Genomic DNA, 16,482 nt, shown 5'->3' with positions numbered 1-16,482 from the left:
CCTCCATCACCTCATAACCTCCGCCCGCCAACTCATACCTCGTCATTGGACCCAGGACCGCTATGTCATCGGAAAAATTCGGTGCAACTTCTGTTTCGTGTTGTAGGATGAATGCTACATCACGATGGAAGATTTGCAGCGAGTTTGTCCAACCTTGAGGCAACACAGTAAGCTGGTATGTTCCCGTTGGTGTTTCAAAGGCTGTTAACTCTCTCGACCGTTTGTCCAGCGTGTGGTGATCGTAACCCACGAAAAGGTCAATTGTTGTATAGATCGAGCGGCCGGCGCATTGCTCAGCATACAAATCAATCAATGGTGGTTGCGCAGAGTCTTTGATAGTGACTTCATTAAGCGGGACAAGGTTGTGCACAATGCGTAAGTCTTTTGATCCTTTCTTCTCGAACGTGATTGTTGCATGCCGATATGCACTTGTCGTAGGTTCTATGACACCAGCTTTTAACTTTTCGTCGATGAGCTTGTTGAACCGCTCTCGCAATGCTGGTGGAACTGGAAACGAGCGCTTTACCCAAGGTTCATGTTCGACGACCGGTATGACGACATCCGAGAAGTAGTCACTTCGAAATCTTCCTTTCTCAGCTTCCACCCATGCCAAACCTTTCTCGTTTGCTCGTAACACCGCCGCCACCACTTTCTTCTCTTCCTCCCACAAAAAATCATTCTCCTCCACTCCAAGCATCTTCCACCTCTCTTCTGTCAACCTTTCTCCTGGCTTAAATGGCCCTGGCGTCATTGGTATTGTCGGTAACGTCAACAGCGGGTCCTCTGGAAAGCGACGTTGAACATTCGCATATTCTGGCATTGTTGTTGCAACCGGGTGAGTTTTCTTTGCTGCTGGCTTATACAACAATGTGTGCTGAACTTGATCATAGGTGAATGTTGATCCTAGAAGCTCATTTGCGAGTTTTGTACGAGCTTGACTGTGCGCCATCATTACCACCTCCTCCACACTCAATTCCACCACCTCCTCTCTTGGTTGCTCTGCTCTTGCCTCCCTGTACATCAACACCTTCTTCACAACCTTCCTCGCTCGCTCTCTTGTTGGTATAACCTTTGCTTGACGTTGGTCTTTAGGATCGTGCACAATCACATCTACCCGCCCATCGTTATGCTCAACCTTCCCTAGCCTCACGTACTTTTGCCACGGTCGTCCCAACAGCAACTCGAATGGGGCATCGAGAGGTGCGATGAAAGCGTGTACCATTGATGCAATGCCTCCGACCTCAATCTCCATAAACTCGGCACATCCTCCCATCTCCTCCTTTTCGCCGGTCGCTGTTTCCATTGTCATTTGTTGCTCTTTGTTGACGCTGTGCCCTGTTCTCTCCCACAAGTCTTTCCTTATCACCACAATCTCTGACCCTTCATCTAACAACCCGACCGATGCAACCGTCCCGCATACAACGACATCAATTTCCCGAAGTGGTGTACAGTATTCGAGTGTTGGCATCTTGAAGGTAGCCGCTCCTGTTGTTGCTGTCGTTGCTGACTTCTTTTCTGTATCCAATAGTGAGGTTTTGGGGAATGCCTCGTTAGGTACTCGCACAACCTTGAGTTTCTCAACCATTGTTTTTCGTACGTCCCCGCTGAGTGCGTAAATATCGCCGACCGTAACCTCAGGTATAATAGTTTTGAAGATTTTCTCTGCCATCTTCAAAGCCGCTTTTGGATCAGATATGCTGGACTCGTATGTGTATGCTTTCTCGTGTCCTCCTCGCTGAATGGCATTGGGATCGAAACGGATGTGTTTGATGTCAGTGTGGTGTCCTTCTCCCTCCTCCGCCCTTGCCTTTCCTTTTCTCTCCTTCATCTCTCTCTCTATCCTCTTTTCCTGCTCCTTCCTCCCGCTCTCCTCATCATCATCACCCGTCTTCTTCCCGCTTCGTGTCTGCAGCAATGCCTCCGCTGTGGCCACCTCTTGCCATGCCATCCACTCCACTTTGCCCTCGCTTTCGTACCCGTTCTCCCATGGGATCTCCTTCCACTCGTTTCGCACTTCCTCCACTGTTTTCTTCCGCCCGCTACTTGCTTCCACTTTCACTTGTTCTCCATTGCGCCCTGTGGTGTATGTCTTAGCGTTTCTGGTAGTCTGCGTATAATAACCGCTTGTTGCAACATTGACATGTGGTGGTTGATCCCTCTGCCACCCTTCTTGACCTGGGGTTGGAACTGCTGACCCGAACCGCTTATCAACAGCGTCCTTCAAACTCTGCCCATATTCAAAACGGATAGGCTCTCCGTTTGCATATGTCAATCGAGCTGGAGTTCCAAACCACATGATGCGGCCAACTTTAACGTATTCGGCTGCGGCTACACAGTCACGTATGCGATGTTGTCCTTTTTTGCAGAAATAGCAGCTGTTTGAACTTGGGCCTGACATACCCGCCTGGGCGTATTGTATTGGTGGTGGGATTTGCATTTGCGGAGCGGCGAATGTTTGTGCCTGCGTATGATAAGCCTGAGTTTGATACGTTGGTGCAAATTGTGGCTGATAGGGTGCGTGTACTGCCATGTTTGTTGCTGCCGCCTGCTGAGTTGTTGCCAGTAGTGTTGGTATCCAGATATGCGCGTTTGGGTCCATAGCACAGAGTTGACCGTAGGTTGCAGCATAATTTGCGTCGCCAACTTTCAATCCTGCTAGCTTGCGTGTCAAGTCACCAATATCCTCTTCTCGAGTCTTCTTCTTTGGTTCGCCAAATGAGACTCGTCGAGTTCGCACCACATCCTCCTCCTCTTTCACCTTTGCAATCTCCTCTTCCTTCCGCCTCTCTGATCTTGCCCTCAACTCCGCCAGCTCTCTATCCTTCTCCCTCTCCCTCTCCCTCTCTTTTTCTCTCTTTTTCTTCTTCTTCTCCTTTGCATCCCGTCGCTTCTCCTTTCTCCTCCTCTTCCTCCTCTCGTCCTCACTATCTGACGATTCAGTGTATGATTCTGATGTGTCCGATGACACAGACTCGGTTTCTGACTCGGTTTCTGAATCCAATGATGAATCCGATGAGCTGCTCTCATGTTTCTTCTTCCGCCGCTTTTCCTTCTTCTTCAGCTTCTTCTGTGCCCTCCTCAACTTCTCCTCTCGCTCAGCTCTCTTCCCTTTCCCTACATCCTCGTCTAATAACAGCCTCGCCGTTTTCAACACATCCTCCACCGCTGGAGCTGCCATCCTTCCCGTCAACCCTATTTTCTTCCCCCCCATCTGCACTTCCACCCGGTCTTGAAGGCGAGGCGGTAAGCCCATCCAGAAGTACTCGTTCAATTCGTCTTCAGTGATCTCGCCTTGTTTGACTAGCCAGAGACCAATTGGTTCAAAGTTTTTATTGTACTCGGTGAGCTCGACACTGGTCCTGATGCCACTGCCCTTTGTCGCTTTGGCAATCACTCTCGTCAAGTCGTCCACCGTGTAACTCCCACCCTTTGTCATCCACGGATATTCCTCCTTTAACTTCTCCTTCATTGCCTTGAAGCTCCGTGGTCGGTCCAATCGGTAACCCTTGAAAGTTTTCCAGAACTTCACATCTGACTCTTTCCTCAAATAGTCCACCACTGCCTCTGCCATCATCTCGTCATTTAACCCCGCCGTCTTTGCTAACCTTTCGAACTTCCCCAGAAAGTCCTCCAGCTCATCTACATCTCCTGACCAGCTAGGTGCTTTACTCGAGCCCGGCGCTGGCATCTCCTTCAAAAAGGTTGTCGTCGATCCTCCTGGTTGAACCATGTTGTTATTTGTCTTTGGTGCGTCCTTCTCTTCTTTCGATTCTTCTTTCTTCAATTCTCCTGATTGGGATTCGGGTATAGGGACTTGTAACGACTTTGGTTCTTCTTTGTTGGATGTCTGGCTGTCTTGTTTAGCTGGAGCTGGTACGTCGGTTGCTTTGAACTCGTCTTGCTGTTGCTGATCTTCTTCGTCTTGCTTCGTTTCTTCTCCTACTTGCTGTTCCTTGTTAACGTCTTCTTTGTCTTCTTCTCCTGATTCTGACCTTGCCTCCGGCGACTCAGATCTGATAGATCTTGGTGGTGGATCTGATTCCTCGTTGAAATCGAGTTCTGGTAAGAAATCGCCGTCCGATGTTTGCCACTCTTTGGCGCTATCAAATTCGTCTTCACGAGGTTCGTCAACCGGCTCTTCAATCGACGCTAGTCGTGGTACACTTGGTGGTGTTGCAACAGACCACGCTCCTGGGAATGTACCTTGTGGAAATGAGAACCGATTGAATAACGGTGGTGGTGCGTGTCGAAACGAAAATTGGGTTGGCGTAGGTGTGATAGGGTCAGTATTTGGTGCGTTGACAGTGAGCTCGTTAGCGTCCTGTGGACTAACAGACGCAGATCGCTCCCTATAACTGACAGGTGCAATGTTGCGGCGATTTCGAGGTGCTTCCGAGGTGGGTAATAACGAGTTAGAACTGCTGGCTTTCGACGATGGTTTGTACTCAGATTCGTCGTCCTTTTTCTTCCCTTTCCTTGGAGCTAACTTGGGTATCACTTTCCCAGAAGAAGATCGAATTCCCGAGCCCTTCTTGAGAAAGGAGCCTCGAACCGGTTGGGATGTCGAACTTCCGCTGTTTGAGGCAATATTGACAGTTCCTCAGTGACACGGGGTTTAACGGACAAGGGGGCGGGCAAAACCGGTTTTACTGGTTTTGTCCCCTCGCGGTGGGCTCCAGATGTAGGGAAGGGGGCGAGTTCGAGAGAGGACAAAGTAGCCTGAGTACGGACAGAGTTTTGTAGATATTTATGTGTTTAGCACGGAAAGAGATGGGAAAAAAATAGGAAATATGATTCGATACGTCCTTCGGTGTGTAACGACGTCTCCGGTAAGGTGCTAACTACTGACTACGCGTCTATGCTGTGGCCATATGGCGTCGACGATGCCAAGTGAGTGTGTCCGCAAGCGTCATGTGACGTGTTTGTTGTGAGTCGCGTCGCGCGCACGCGTATCCAAATCCCTACAGTGTGCTCCTTGCACTTCTTCCAAGGAGCACCCTTCTTGAGCAAACCCGTCACTAGAGAAATAGAAAGAGGACGATGAGTCAAATGCGTCAAGTGGCCATGAGTCGATGTAAACTCACATGTACGGCGAGTTTTCCCTTTCTTCTTATCACTTTCTACCTCGGACGCACCTTGAGGTGCAATCGCGACTTTGGCGATTTTGCCAAAAGGTTTACGAGAGGTAGGGCGAGAAAAAAGTTTGGAGATCGAAAGTTTGGGCATGATGTATAGAATATTGAGAAAGTATCGCTTAAGCAATGGTTCAGATGAGAGTAGATGAGGAAGACAAAGATTGTAGGGGTTCGCATTAAAAGTGTCGTAGGGTTGAGTGGACGCAATCGAGACTAGTACAGATCTTCACAGGCGCCAGAGAAATCTGACGCAGACAAGTGATCATGACGATTCAGATATCTGAAACGTATTGATTAGGATGGCGTAGCTCCTAATACACCCTGCTTAAGCCATGCTTCATTACAATGACCAGTGCAAGTGTAAAAACCTGCAAAATTGTTCAGCGCACCGTACTATAGATGACAAAGTCGGACATACCTGGGATTACCGTGCGGAGAACATGTAAAGTATTTGAAGTACATGCAAAGGTGTAATCCCTTTCCTATCGAGCTATTTTGAAGCCACGAATACGACTGCCAGGCTGAATTGGCGTGAAACGGGCAAGTGCTATGATACTAATTGCACAGTTTAGCGAAACGGTCTGGAATCTGGAGGAAGCAATATCCATAGTCTGAGATAGAAATACAATTATATGCGTAGTCGCTGCATAGTAATGAGCGAGATATGGCTTCGCAGAGTAACATTTTGCGACGACGTCGACTGTGGTCAAGGTTCAAAATAGCAATCCTCGGATACCACGCTAACAGGATTCCAGGGTACACAGAGTATCACGTGTTGCCAAACTCAGACGCGCCAGGCCAACCGCGACATGACCATCAGGGGAGAAACAGGGGCGGATGGATATTGCATAACATATTTAATTCCATGACAATGTATACTACAGGTAAAATGGTATTAACCCTTCCAAAAGTTGTCATATGAGGCACTTGCGTTGACACCCTACAAAGCATATTAGATGAAGATAACTAAAGCACACAACATTGAAGAGAACATACCATGGTGATGTACGCAATCAGACCCTGCGACACCACACCACCAAGAAGATGGGTCTTGAATACAGGATTGTATTTACCCTCCGGTCCATGGCTATCCTGGAAGATATTCAAGGAGTCTTGTGAGTTACGTGTGCGGCCACGGATATCCTTGATCGGATTCGTGATGTAAGGATACATCTTGTCAACCACCATGTTTAGCTCCTCGTCAAAGAACCATTGACCGGTATGTGCAAGTCGGCCGGCTTGGAAACCCTCGTTGTTGGGTAAAGGTGTCCACTCAGGGAATACCTTGGTGTGAATATGCGTAGCACGGCCGGTGTAGTATCCAGGATAGATACCTTGGCCATGGTTTACAAGATGAAAACAGAATAGATAGAAAAATTGACGTACTGGTGAACTGGACGACCCCATTCTTGTCTGTTGGCCATGCCCCACGAAGCCATGTCTCTTCCTGAATCGTGCGGGGAAACGCGGTGAGTAGGCCTCTTCTTCTACCTTCCGTGGCGGGCTGCTCATCGGCGAGGTGGGGATGGGGAACCGGGTGACCTGCTCCTGTTAACAAAGCGCTCATCTCTGCTAAATAAAAATGCCTGCGAACCTGCGTACGATCCCGTCGCGTTTGCCTGCCAAATATCTACCAGCACATTAGGAAGGGGCTGGCAAGTCTCAACATCGATAACTCCAATATCCAAAAGCTGCATGGCACATGTTGGTCCCACACGTACAATCAAAGTTTGGCAAAGAAACGTACCAAAAGAAGACCATCTTGGTACTCTGCAATGTTTTGCCTGATTGGATGACCCTCTGTGTGGTAATATGGCCCTTCTGTGACTTCAGGGGCTAGCACACAGGTGTTGTTCTGAATGTGGGTATCGGATATGGGCGTGCACTTCATGAATGTTTCGTCTTCATTCTCATGAGGGGAAGAAGAGTGTTCGGAATGGTGTGAGTCGGGAAGGTCTGCATAGGCATCGCTGGAGAAGAGATGTTGCTGATCCACTAGGTGAGGGTTGCCTGCAAGCACGCGCTGCGCCCAAGCCCTCTTGCGCGATGCTGTGAATGACTCTACAGCGGGGGCGCACTTAATAACAGCGTGGTCAGCTATACTGTTGCTATCAGATCCTTAGACAACTCACATGGCATGCAGCGACCTGCAGTGCTCTCTGAACCTCTATTTCATGATCCGTTTTAGGTTCATGGTGGGCTTGAGCATGAATAGCGCTCAGCAGTGCAATTACAAAGAGATTGTGCGCAAAATGCATGGCGGAGGGAGGCTAGAGGTAGACGAGAGAATCGGGGTTGCTTATATAGAACAGTCCCACCATATCGTGCGCTTGTTCTTGCATGAGAATTGAGTTCAATTGGGTTTGAGGAAGACCCAAGGAAGACCCGCCCGATAGGATCGCACGGATCTGGAGCGTGGCGGGATCCTATAATTAGGTTAGGGTTTACGCTTGCACCCCATTCGCCAACATTTTGAAAAACATCGACTACAGGTTGTACATTAACATCTATTGTCTAATCCAACCATATAGCATGGCTCGCCCCTTTTATTCTATATTCACCATCAGCATCTTTAGCGGTAGGCCATTCATCAACAATCTTGATGCCACCCTTGCCCCACCCATCCCACTCAAGAACTCTAACTGCACCAGTTCCTGAAGGAGACACTGTGAAGTCGTCTTCGTCCGTTAGAAGAATCCACAGGCCTGAGTTAGGGTCATTATTGTCCTTCGAAATAATATCAATTGCATTGGCTCTTCCACCTGACGTCGGGGTTTGGAACCGTTCTGCTTGGCGTGCGTTTTCGCTGGACACATCTTCTGGGACGGACGTAAAATCTCCATCAGCATCGAGAGGAAACACGCTTAGCCAGCCGCGCAACCGAGAATTAGACCCTCGTGTGGTAGTGATCAAAACTGTCGGGGCAGGTTTGGAAGGCGTTGATGGAGGGAACATCAGTGTATCTCCACGGAAGTGGTCCTCTGAATGTGTGGTCGGGATAACAGGTGCATCTGTGGGTAAAAGAGAGCGGGAGCTCATATGCTCAAGATCATTAGGCAAAATACGATATGCATCGACCAAGTTTGCTAGCAAAATGTCGGTACGGAAACCCATTAAACAAAGTGCATATACTTACAATGCTCAGTGATTGAGTATAGCACCTTGCCGTTGGGATGAATTTTGACATGCCTCGGACCATCCTTATAAGCTAACCCGCGAGGAGATGGTACAGAGGTTATATGCTCTAACTGTCCACTTGCTGGATCTCGGGTGTACATTTCGATAGAATTGGTTCCAAGTACAGGGACAAACGCATATTGACCGGAGGGCGTAAACTCGATCCCATGGGACCCATAACGCTAGTGCATGTTAATACTTTGATGGCGTGTGGATCGCTCGAGGACGCACCAGAGCCACCCTTGTCTTATCGGCTGCTTCTAGCTGATCTTCTGGTACGAAAAGTATCTCCTGCGTCTTGTTGATAAGAGCTCCAGTTGTAGCGTCAATACTGTGGGATTCTCCAGTAGGCCCTCCCACAGAATATGCATGAGTATAAGGTTGGGGAATTGTGATATACGAAGAGGTAGCCGCTATATGTATGAAGTCGGATTCCCATCACTTTAGAGATGAGAGTCCAGACATACTGATTGGCACTGTATTTATGTGCTTCACCTTCCAGGGTTCTGTTTCACTCCGCTCTATATGCCAGCTGGATAGAGAAGGAGGAAGTGCCCAGCTCGTCGTGTACACATGATCTTTCTCTCTGTTGGTGCACAAATATTGATGGGGTCCGTAGGCAGGTATAGTTGCCAGGTGCGCAAGGGACCTTTTCGAAGGTGAGAAGGCGAGCAAAAAGAGCGACAGTGATTTGAAGGAACCAGATAAGATATGAATATATGCGGCTGCGCCATTGCCAATTGCAACGGAGCTGTTAATGGCCTGAGGATAGTGAAGTACGTTTTGGGCTTCCATTGGGCTTCCAAAAATGTGTATGCTTTAACTAATATACGACAAATAGTTAAAGAATGTGTTGCCAGTCAGAGCAAAGGATATTCACGATTTGAGCAGAGCACAGTGGGAACGGTGATAGATGGTTAATGGCAAGGTGCCAGGCGGCGTGGGTAAACGGAAATCATATTCTAATCGCCGATTGAATTACTCAGGAAGCCCTCAAAATTAAACGTGGTTTACACAAGTGCCACAAATTCTAGTACACGAGAGCGTTCTGTCGTAGAGGTTCTGTGATGCTTCTCTGAGCATGAAAGAGTAGTAGGTTTGTAAAATAAATTCCACATTTATGTTTGTCCCTGAGGGGCCCGAGTTTAAAATATGAACTCCGATCATTAACGGCTCTATCGGCTTATAAGACAACATGGTTGACGTTCGACGTTGATTCTCTCAGTTTAACCCATATACATGTACCACCTTTAGACACTCTCATGACGCAGACATAAAATACTATCGTTGGAGTTTTCTTATTTTGGTTAATATGTACTCGAAAACATTCATGTACTATGAGAATATCCTAAGAAAAAGCTGATAATGCAGTTAACTGGAAGCAAGTTGATAAAAATGGGCGATAGAAACGATCATGATCCATATTGTGGAAGAACACGATGAGCACAACCAACAGTGCGACTGAGCAATGTTAAGACAGAAACAGCGATGACAGAAAGGGCGTACAAAAGCATGATCAGGGGCCTTCCTAGTTCTCACGGCTTTAAAAGGGGTTAAAGTCTAATGAGTTCTTGTCCTCTAGCAGCAAACTTAGGTTTGAACAATTATTAGATTTTCAAAGCAATATATATTAGAAGATGGAGAGTATATGTTGGTATATAGGTATAAGATATAAAAATTATATCTGAAGATTCAAAAGAAGATTTAGAAGCGAATAGATGATAAAAAGATGAATGCAAAGCAGAGATATGTGATGGTTTAAATTAAAGGAAATAAATTAGAAGATAATAAGAATAAGAGATTGAAAGAAAATATATGAAGATAGATGAAATAAATAGAGTTGATAATAAGATATAAAGATGGAAGAAATATTTGAAAGAAATGGTAGTGTGCAGCAATGAAGCATAAAAATGGCAAAATAGCATGTAAATGCAAAAATTGTCCGATGAAGCATGAAAGGGAGAACGAAGAGAACAAGATAAAAGCAACAACAAAGAAATACGAGTAACATCGAAAACAAGAAATTGTTGAACAAAGAGCGAATAACAAAAAATGAACGAAGACAGCAAGAACAAAAGCAGAAGTAGCCCAGAGGCAATAGATTGTGGAAGCCAGGCGAAAAGCCAACGAGCGAGCCAGAGCGGGTAGACAGTATGCGCATCGTAAAGGTAGTGTATAGTGATGTGTGATGGCATGTCAAAGGTGGCCGTCTATGATTGGCGAGAAGACTAATAGCCTGGCTCTTGATTGGTCGTAACGGTGTGGTCATGACGGTTGTAAAACCGTGGAGGTCGTAAAAGGTCGTAACGGTTGTGCAACCGTGAGGGTCGTAAAAGGTTGTGAGGGTTGTATAACCGTGGAGGTCGTAAAAGTCGTAAAGGGTCGTGAAAGGTCGTAACGGTTGTGAAACCGTGAGGCTCGTAAAATGTCGTAAAAGTCGTGACGGTTGTGTAACCGTGAAGGTCGTAAAATGTCGTAAAGGTCATGACGGTGTTAAACCGTGGAGGTCGTAAAAGGTCGTAAAGGTCGTGACGGTTGTGTAACCGTGGAGGTCGTAAAAGGTCGTGACGGTCGTAAAACCGTGAAGGTCGTAAAATGTCGTAAAGGTCATGACGGTTGTGTAACCGTGGAGGTCGTAAAAGGTCGTAAAAGGTCGTGAAGGTCGTAAAAGATCGTGACGGTTGTAAAACCGTGGAGGTCGTAAAAGGTCGTAAAAGGTCGTGAAGGTCGTGAAGGTCGTAAATGCCGAGAAAGTTGATAGAGGTCTATCTCGAACATTGCAGAGAAGTTTGAGCCAGCGATTGTCTAGGGCTCCGGAGAAGGACGGTAGCGTCCAGGTGTTCGGTCCAATGGCGTATGATGATGGCAACGAGTAATTTGCAGCGGCAGATATAAAGGCAAGGCGAGGCTGGAGGTTGGCGCATCCGGAATGGGCAACTGGTCTTGAGGTATCCGGGCAATCATCCCGGCGCAAGAGTAGAAGGAAACAGCACTCGGCAGCACTGCGCCCCCTATCCCATGCAACCGGACACCGCAGCCACACAATGAAAACGAGAGCACTCGTCAGCGCTCCCGACTCCATATGCAGCTGCGATGTGGCTCAGAAATTGTCCCGTCAGACAACTCCTTCACCTGATAAAAGGAGGAACACAAGGAAGCCCGTCGGCTGTGTGTTCCCTAACCCGGATATTGTTGCCAGTGCTGGGCGGTATGGCCTGTGCCCAAGGTAGAGTATGCCTAAGAAGCCTCATCTGAGAAATCTGAAGAAGTATGATAAGAAAGGAGAGTAATTTTGAAGATAACTAGAACTCACCTGCTGAAAACTGCGAAACGTTGTTGACCAACGGTGCCAAGGAGCGAGAATTTTGCCAGTGCATTCCGAACGCGAGTCACTGAGCAGGCGAACGACTTCGAGGATGTCAAGAAGTCATCGGCCAAGAAGAACGACGATAAATGGACATCGTCGAAATGTATAAAAGACCTTAGAACTGAAGTTAGATACAGTAAACGAAATAAATGCGCATAAATCGTACGAAAGATTAAGAGAAATAGTCATGACAAATGCACACGACACTTCCATAAAGATGTATAAAGGACCTGTCAACAGCGACAATTGAGATGAGAGAGAGTAGACGAAAAGGGATGTGCAAAGCTTACCATATGAAATAGAGTATAAATTTGATGCAGATTATTCAGATTTACGCCCAGATATGAAGGGCGAAGATCCTGGTAAGAGTCAGAACAGGTGTAGAGAACAATGACGGTGTGAAACTCACCAGACATTACGAGTACATTCGTCTAAAATTTGATAAAGATGCCCATATATGAAGGGCGAAAATCCTATGAAAAGAATTAGAACAGGCGAGGCACAGTTACAATGTGGAACTCACCAGATATTACGAGTATATTTGTTTAAAATTCGATACAGATTATTCGGATATACGCCCATATATGAAGGGCAAAAATCCTAAGAAAAAGAGTTAGGACAGGTGTGTAATACAGTTGCAGTGTGAAACTCGCCAGATATTAAGAGGATATATGTCTAAAATTTGATATAGATTGTTGAACTTACGCCCATATATGAAGGGCGAAAATCCTAAAAAAATAAAAGTGAGAAAGGTTGCAAGATATAGTTGCAGTGTGCGAAAACTCACCAGATATATGATGACCGTCACCAAGATGAACGGCATATTAAGGGAGACCAAAAAAGAAAAAGATACATATCAAGAAAAAATACAAAATAAAAAGAGAAAATAGAGAGAAAAAAAGAAACAAGACACAATAAACAAGACAAAAATCGAGAGAGAAAAAAGAGACAAAAAGAGATACAAGAGACGAGAGACGAGACAGAGAGAGACAGAGACGAGAAAAAAGACGAGAGACAGAAACCAGAGTCGATACAAATCCAGAGATGAGAGAGAGAAAGAGAGAGAGAGAGAGAGAGAGAGCCAGAATAATATGCAAATACCAGCGAAGATGCCAGCAGAATATAGTGTTCATCGCTCATGCTCCGAGTCGTATGCATCGCGATTGCTCTTATGCAAGGGCAGTAACAAAGGTCGAATACCAGGTGCAGGTGTAGATCGCGACTCGTATAGCGTACCAAAGCGACGGCGAGCAAGAGCTTCTCGTCGTGATGCCAGTACTGGAATTCGAGAAGGTGGAACTTTCCTGGTACTTGAAAGCGGTGCATCCGTCTCGACGACAGGCGAAGCTGAAGCATTGCGAGGCTTATTGGTCGTAGAGTACGCCTCTTCCAAGTTCAGAATACTTCGCACGAGAACGCCAGGTTGTTCCCCAGTGCTGGTCGATGTTCCCTCGCATTGGACCCGTTGACGAGTGCCACGAATATCGACCCGACGAGTAGGAACTCCCTTGGCATAAGGAAGCGAGGTTGGAACCACAGCAAGCTTGGGTGAAGAAGTCACAAGTTTGATAGGGGAACCGAGAACAGGTACCTCTTCAATGACATCAACGATTTCTTTGACTTCTTCCTTCACCTCCTCCTTTGGCAGGTCCCCAGCTTGTTGAACCTCGACCGGAGTAGTAGGAGAGGAAGAGTACTCCGAAGGAATAGAATCCACAAGAGGAGACAAGTCGCCATTCGAGGATCTATCGACAACCTCGCTGACTGTAGAAGAATCAACAACAGACGAACCAACAACTTCCGAGGTCTTCCCAACGGCAACACGACGAGTAAGATATCGTGTCTTGATGAAGTTGCCGACTAGAAGCCACAAGACATCAGCAGCTGAAGTTGCGGAGGCATGGAAAGAAAGAGGAGAGAGAGAGAGAACCAGGGGTACTCACTGGTATCATCCTCCAGAAGAGGAATGGACCCGAAGGTGCAAACTTTGAAATCGGCATCCTTGGAGAAAGATCCAAGGACGATGAGGTCATCTTCATACGAAGCGACCTCGGAGACAGTGTTATCTATTGAAACGTCAACAAAGTAGTATGAAAGAAGAGACATTACTCACTGTTATTTTCATCGAAAAGAATTGTTCCATATACAACAACTTTGGAGGTAACAGCCACTCGCACCTCAACAGAACAACGAACAGCTACCTCATTCTCAACAACAGCGGCAACCTTAGAGACATCTTCTACATCACCAGGATGCGAAGATTCTATGGGTACAAAAGTCAACCAAAGGTAGACATCAGTGAAACAAAGATAAATGACCTACCGTCTGAAGAAAAGTCGCGTTCCTTGTAGCTTTCGTCCTCGCTCGAGTCATCGCGGAGAAGGCTAAGGCCAACAAGTACTGCATCGAAAGAGGTATAAGCACGCTTGCGGGGTTCTTCATCGACCTCGACGTGATCGACGACCTTGGACTGAACATCGACGACAGCTGACTCCTCGACGACAACAGGTTCCTCGACGACAGGTTCCTCGACGACAGGCTCCTCGACGGCGACAGGCTCCTCGACGGCGACAGGCTCCTCGACGGCGACAGGCTCCTCGACGGCGACAGGCTCCTCGACGGCGACAGGCTCCTCGACGACCACGACGGCAGGCTCCTCAACACCGACAGGTTCTTCGACCACAGCAGGCTTGACATCATCTTCAACCTCAACACCCGTCGCAGCTTCATAAGCTGGGATATAATCGACGGGAAGCACAAATCGTGCGTGACGCCTCTTCCTCTGAGCAACGTTCACAGTGTCGACCTCGGCAACCTCAAGGACGTTGGTGGCCACAGCAGCGTCCTTGCCGTTGTCGAGGTCGTCCACAGCAGCTGGCTCATTGTCGGGGGCGAAAACAATCGGTTGGACGATGCGTGCATGACGTCTGGATTTCTGAACGGTGTTGGCAGGTGCGACCTCGGCGACCTCGACGACATCGACAGCCTCGGGAGTGGTCGAGCTTTCAACAACGACGGGCTTGACTGGCTCCTCGACCTTGACGACGGGGGCGGGGGCGACCTCGGCGGGAGCATCGACGGCCTTGGGTTGAGCGATGCGCGCCTGACGCCTAAACTTCCTGTCGTAGGGGTAGGTGGGCACAGGTGGCAGAGGAATGTTCGGAGGAGAGCTAGCATCGTGCTCGACGAGGGGCTTGGGTGGTGGGCGCGGGGGGTAGACGAAGGGGTGCGCGATCCTCACTTCGCTCCTCGCGTTTGGGTCGAAAGTCGGGTCGATAGGCATAGGAGGCAAGGGGGTCTTGGGACGAGCCCTAACCTCCTTCTCGACGTCGGCGGCCTTGACTGCACCAGGCTTGTGGTCAGGGTTGATGGCCCCAGGGTACATGATACGCGCCTGGCGCTTGGCCTTGTTCTGCGCGTCGCTGGGAGGAGGACGATCTCCTTGCGTTTTGAGCTGATGAAGATAGGCCCGCTCGATGATGCTGAACTTGTCGACCGACCCATCCTGAATCTTGGGCTGAATGACGCGAGCAGTGCGGTTCCTGTTCCCGCCAGCGTTGGCGTTGGCGTTGTTCATCGCCTCTGGAACGACCCTCTCAGGGCGTTCCCTGGCCTCCTGGACGATGTCGACGGATCCATTGACCTCGCCCATAGCAGCTGGGGCCTGAACCTTGGGCTGAATGATCTGAGCCTGACGGTTCCTGCGCCCGGCGACGTGGGCAGGGGCTGGCGCAGCGATGGGCACCGCAACCGATTGGGCGGGGAGCCCCTTGGGCTCGAAGATGAACTCGCCGGTGGTAGTGATCTCGCTCTTGTGCTTTTGGTCGTAGAAGCTTTCGTCCTCGCCGACGTTCTCAACCGCGTGGGCTCTTCCCGACGCGCAGGGAACGGTCTTCTTCAAGATACCGAGGACTAAAAAGAACAGAACGCGTCAGAACACGCTCGAACACGCTCAAGAGCCTTGGGGAGGATGAAATGAGATACATACAGACACGGCGGGCCTTGCCCTTCTTCTTCTTTGGCTTAGTCGCGTCGTTGGCAGAACCAACGGCGCCGGGCGAGATGCCCATAACCTCAGCGACGACATCGCCTTTGGTAGACTTGCGCTTGAAGAGCTGCATGATGTTCGTGATATTCGTAAAGAGGTATCGCAGAAAATAACAAGAGGGTATACAGTAGAGTCTTTCCTTCGGTGAGAGACTGAAGAGAAGGAAGGAAAGAGAGGAAGTAAAGAGAGGGTAGGATTATATACACCACGCCCGGGCGAGCTTGTATACGATCGATCGAGGGGGAACTAACATCCCCACACAAACGTATACGCGTCGCGTCCAGAATGTTATGTCAGAGACGACGAAGATACCTGAGACAGTGTCAGAAGATCGAGAATAAGATCGAGTGGGGAAAACACCTAGGTCCAGAGGACGGGCACCTTGAAATCTTGGAATTCATGAAGCGGGAGCAGGAAAAAAACAGAACAGAACAAACAACATCGCAAGAGTCGTCGTGTTTAGCTTATTGAAATGCTACCGCGTCCAATGAGAAAAAAGCCAGCAGTAGTACCCAAGGAAAAACGTAGCCCAGTTGTCCAGTAGCACAATAGTATTTTTGCAGGCATCCTAAACGTCCAGTCGCATAGAAAGCAGAGAGCAACAAACGAAGATTCAACACAGTAAAGCTCAACCCCCGACCAAAGTATACAGACCTGCCTTTCCAAATCCCCGACCTCGACACAGGCAAATCGAAGAACCAAATCGCAATTGAAGCGCCTGTTAGAACCAGACACCAGGTCCAAAGTTGAAGACC

General features: G+C 48.2%; 3 protein-coding genes across 3 annotated transcripts; all 3 read right to left on the bottom strand.

The window, feature by feature from the left end:
• Positions 1-6,030: 6,030 nt before the first annotated feature.
• On the bottom strand, positions 6,031-7,393 carry JR316_0011567 (uncharacterized protein; the record flags this gene model as incomplete). Its single annotated transcript, XM_047897216.1, has 6 exons — positions 6,031-6,075; positions 6,132-6,469; positions 6,522-6,677; positions 6,730-6,826; positions 6,883-7,212; positions 7,268-7,393. 6 exons carry the CDS (start codon positions 7,391-7,393, stop codon positions 6,031-6,033), a joined length of 1,092 nt encoding a protein of 363 aa, XP_047743625.1.
• A 256-nt stretch (positions 7,394-7,649) lies between these two features.
• On the bottom strand, positions 7,650-9,107 carry JR316_0011566 (Muconate cycloisomerase 1; the record flags this gene model as incomplete). Its single annotated transcript, XM_047897215.1, has 4 exons — positions 7,650-8,221; positions 8,272-8,494; positions 8,544-8,725; positions 8,780-9,107. 4 exons carry the CDS (start codon positions 9,105-9,107, stop codon positions 7,650-7,652), a joined length of 1,305 nt encoding a protein of 434 aa, XP_047743624.1.
• A 2,452-nt stretch (positions 9,108-11,559) lies between these two features.
• On the bottom strand, positions 11,560-15,800 carry JR316_0011565 (uncharacterized protein; the record flags this gene model as incomplete). The annotated part of the gene is made up of 8 exons (XM_047897214.1): positions 11,560-11,572; positions 11,626-11,800; positions 12,385-12,408; positions 12,880-13,563; positions 13,623-13,745; positions 13,793-13,942; positions 14,002-15,591; positions 15,668-15,800. 8 exons carry the CDS (start codon positions 15,798-15,800, stop codon positions 11,560-11,562), a joined length of 2,892 nt encoding a protein of 963 aa, XP_047743623.1.
• Positions 15,801-16,482: the final 682 nt, after the last annotated feature.

The sequence above is a fragment of the Psilocybe cubensis genome, chromosome 11, assembly GCF_017499595.1.
Source record: "Psilocybe cubensis strain MGC-MH-2018 chromosome 11, whole genome shotgun sequence".
Classification (NCBI taxonomy): domain Eukaryota; kingdom Fungi; phylum Basidiomycota; class Agaricomycetes; order Agaricales; family Agrocybaceae; genus Psilocybe; species Psilocybe cubensis.
The sequence above is the reverse complement of the archived record's forward strand: the minus strand, read 5'-3'. Positions and strand labels throughout refer to the sequence as shown.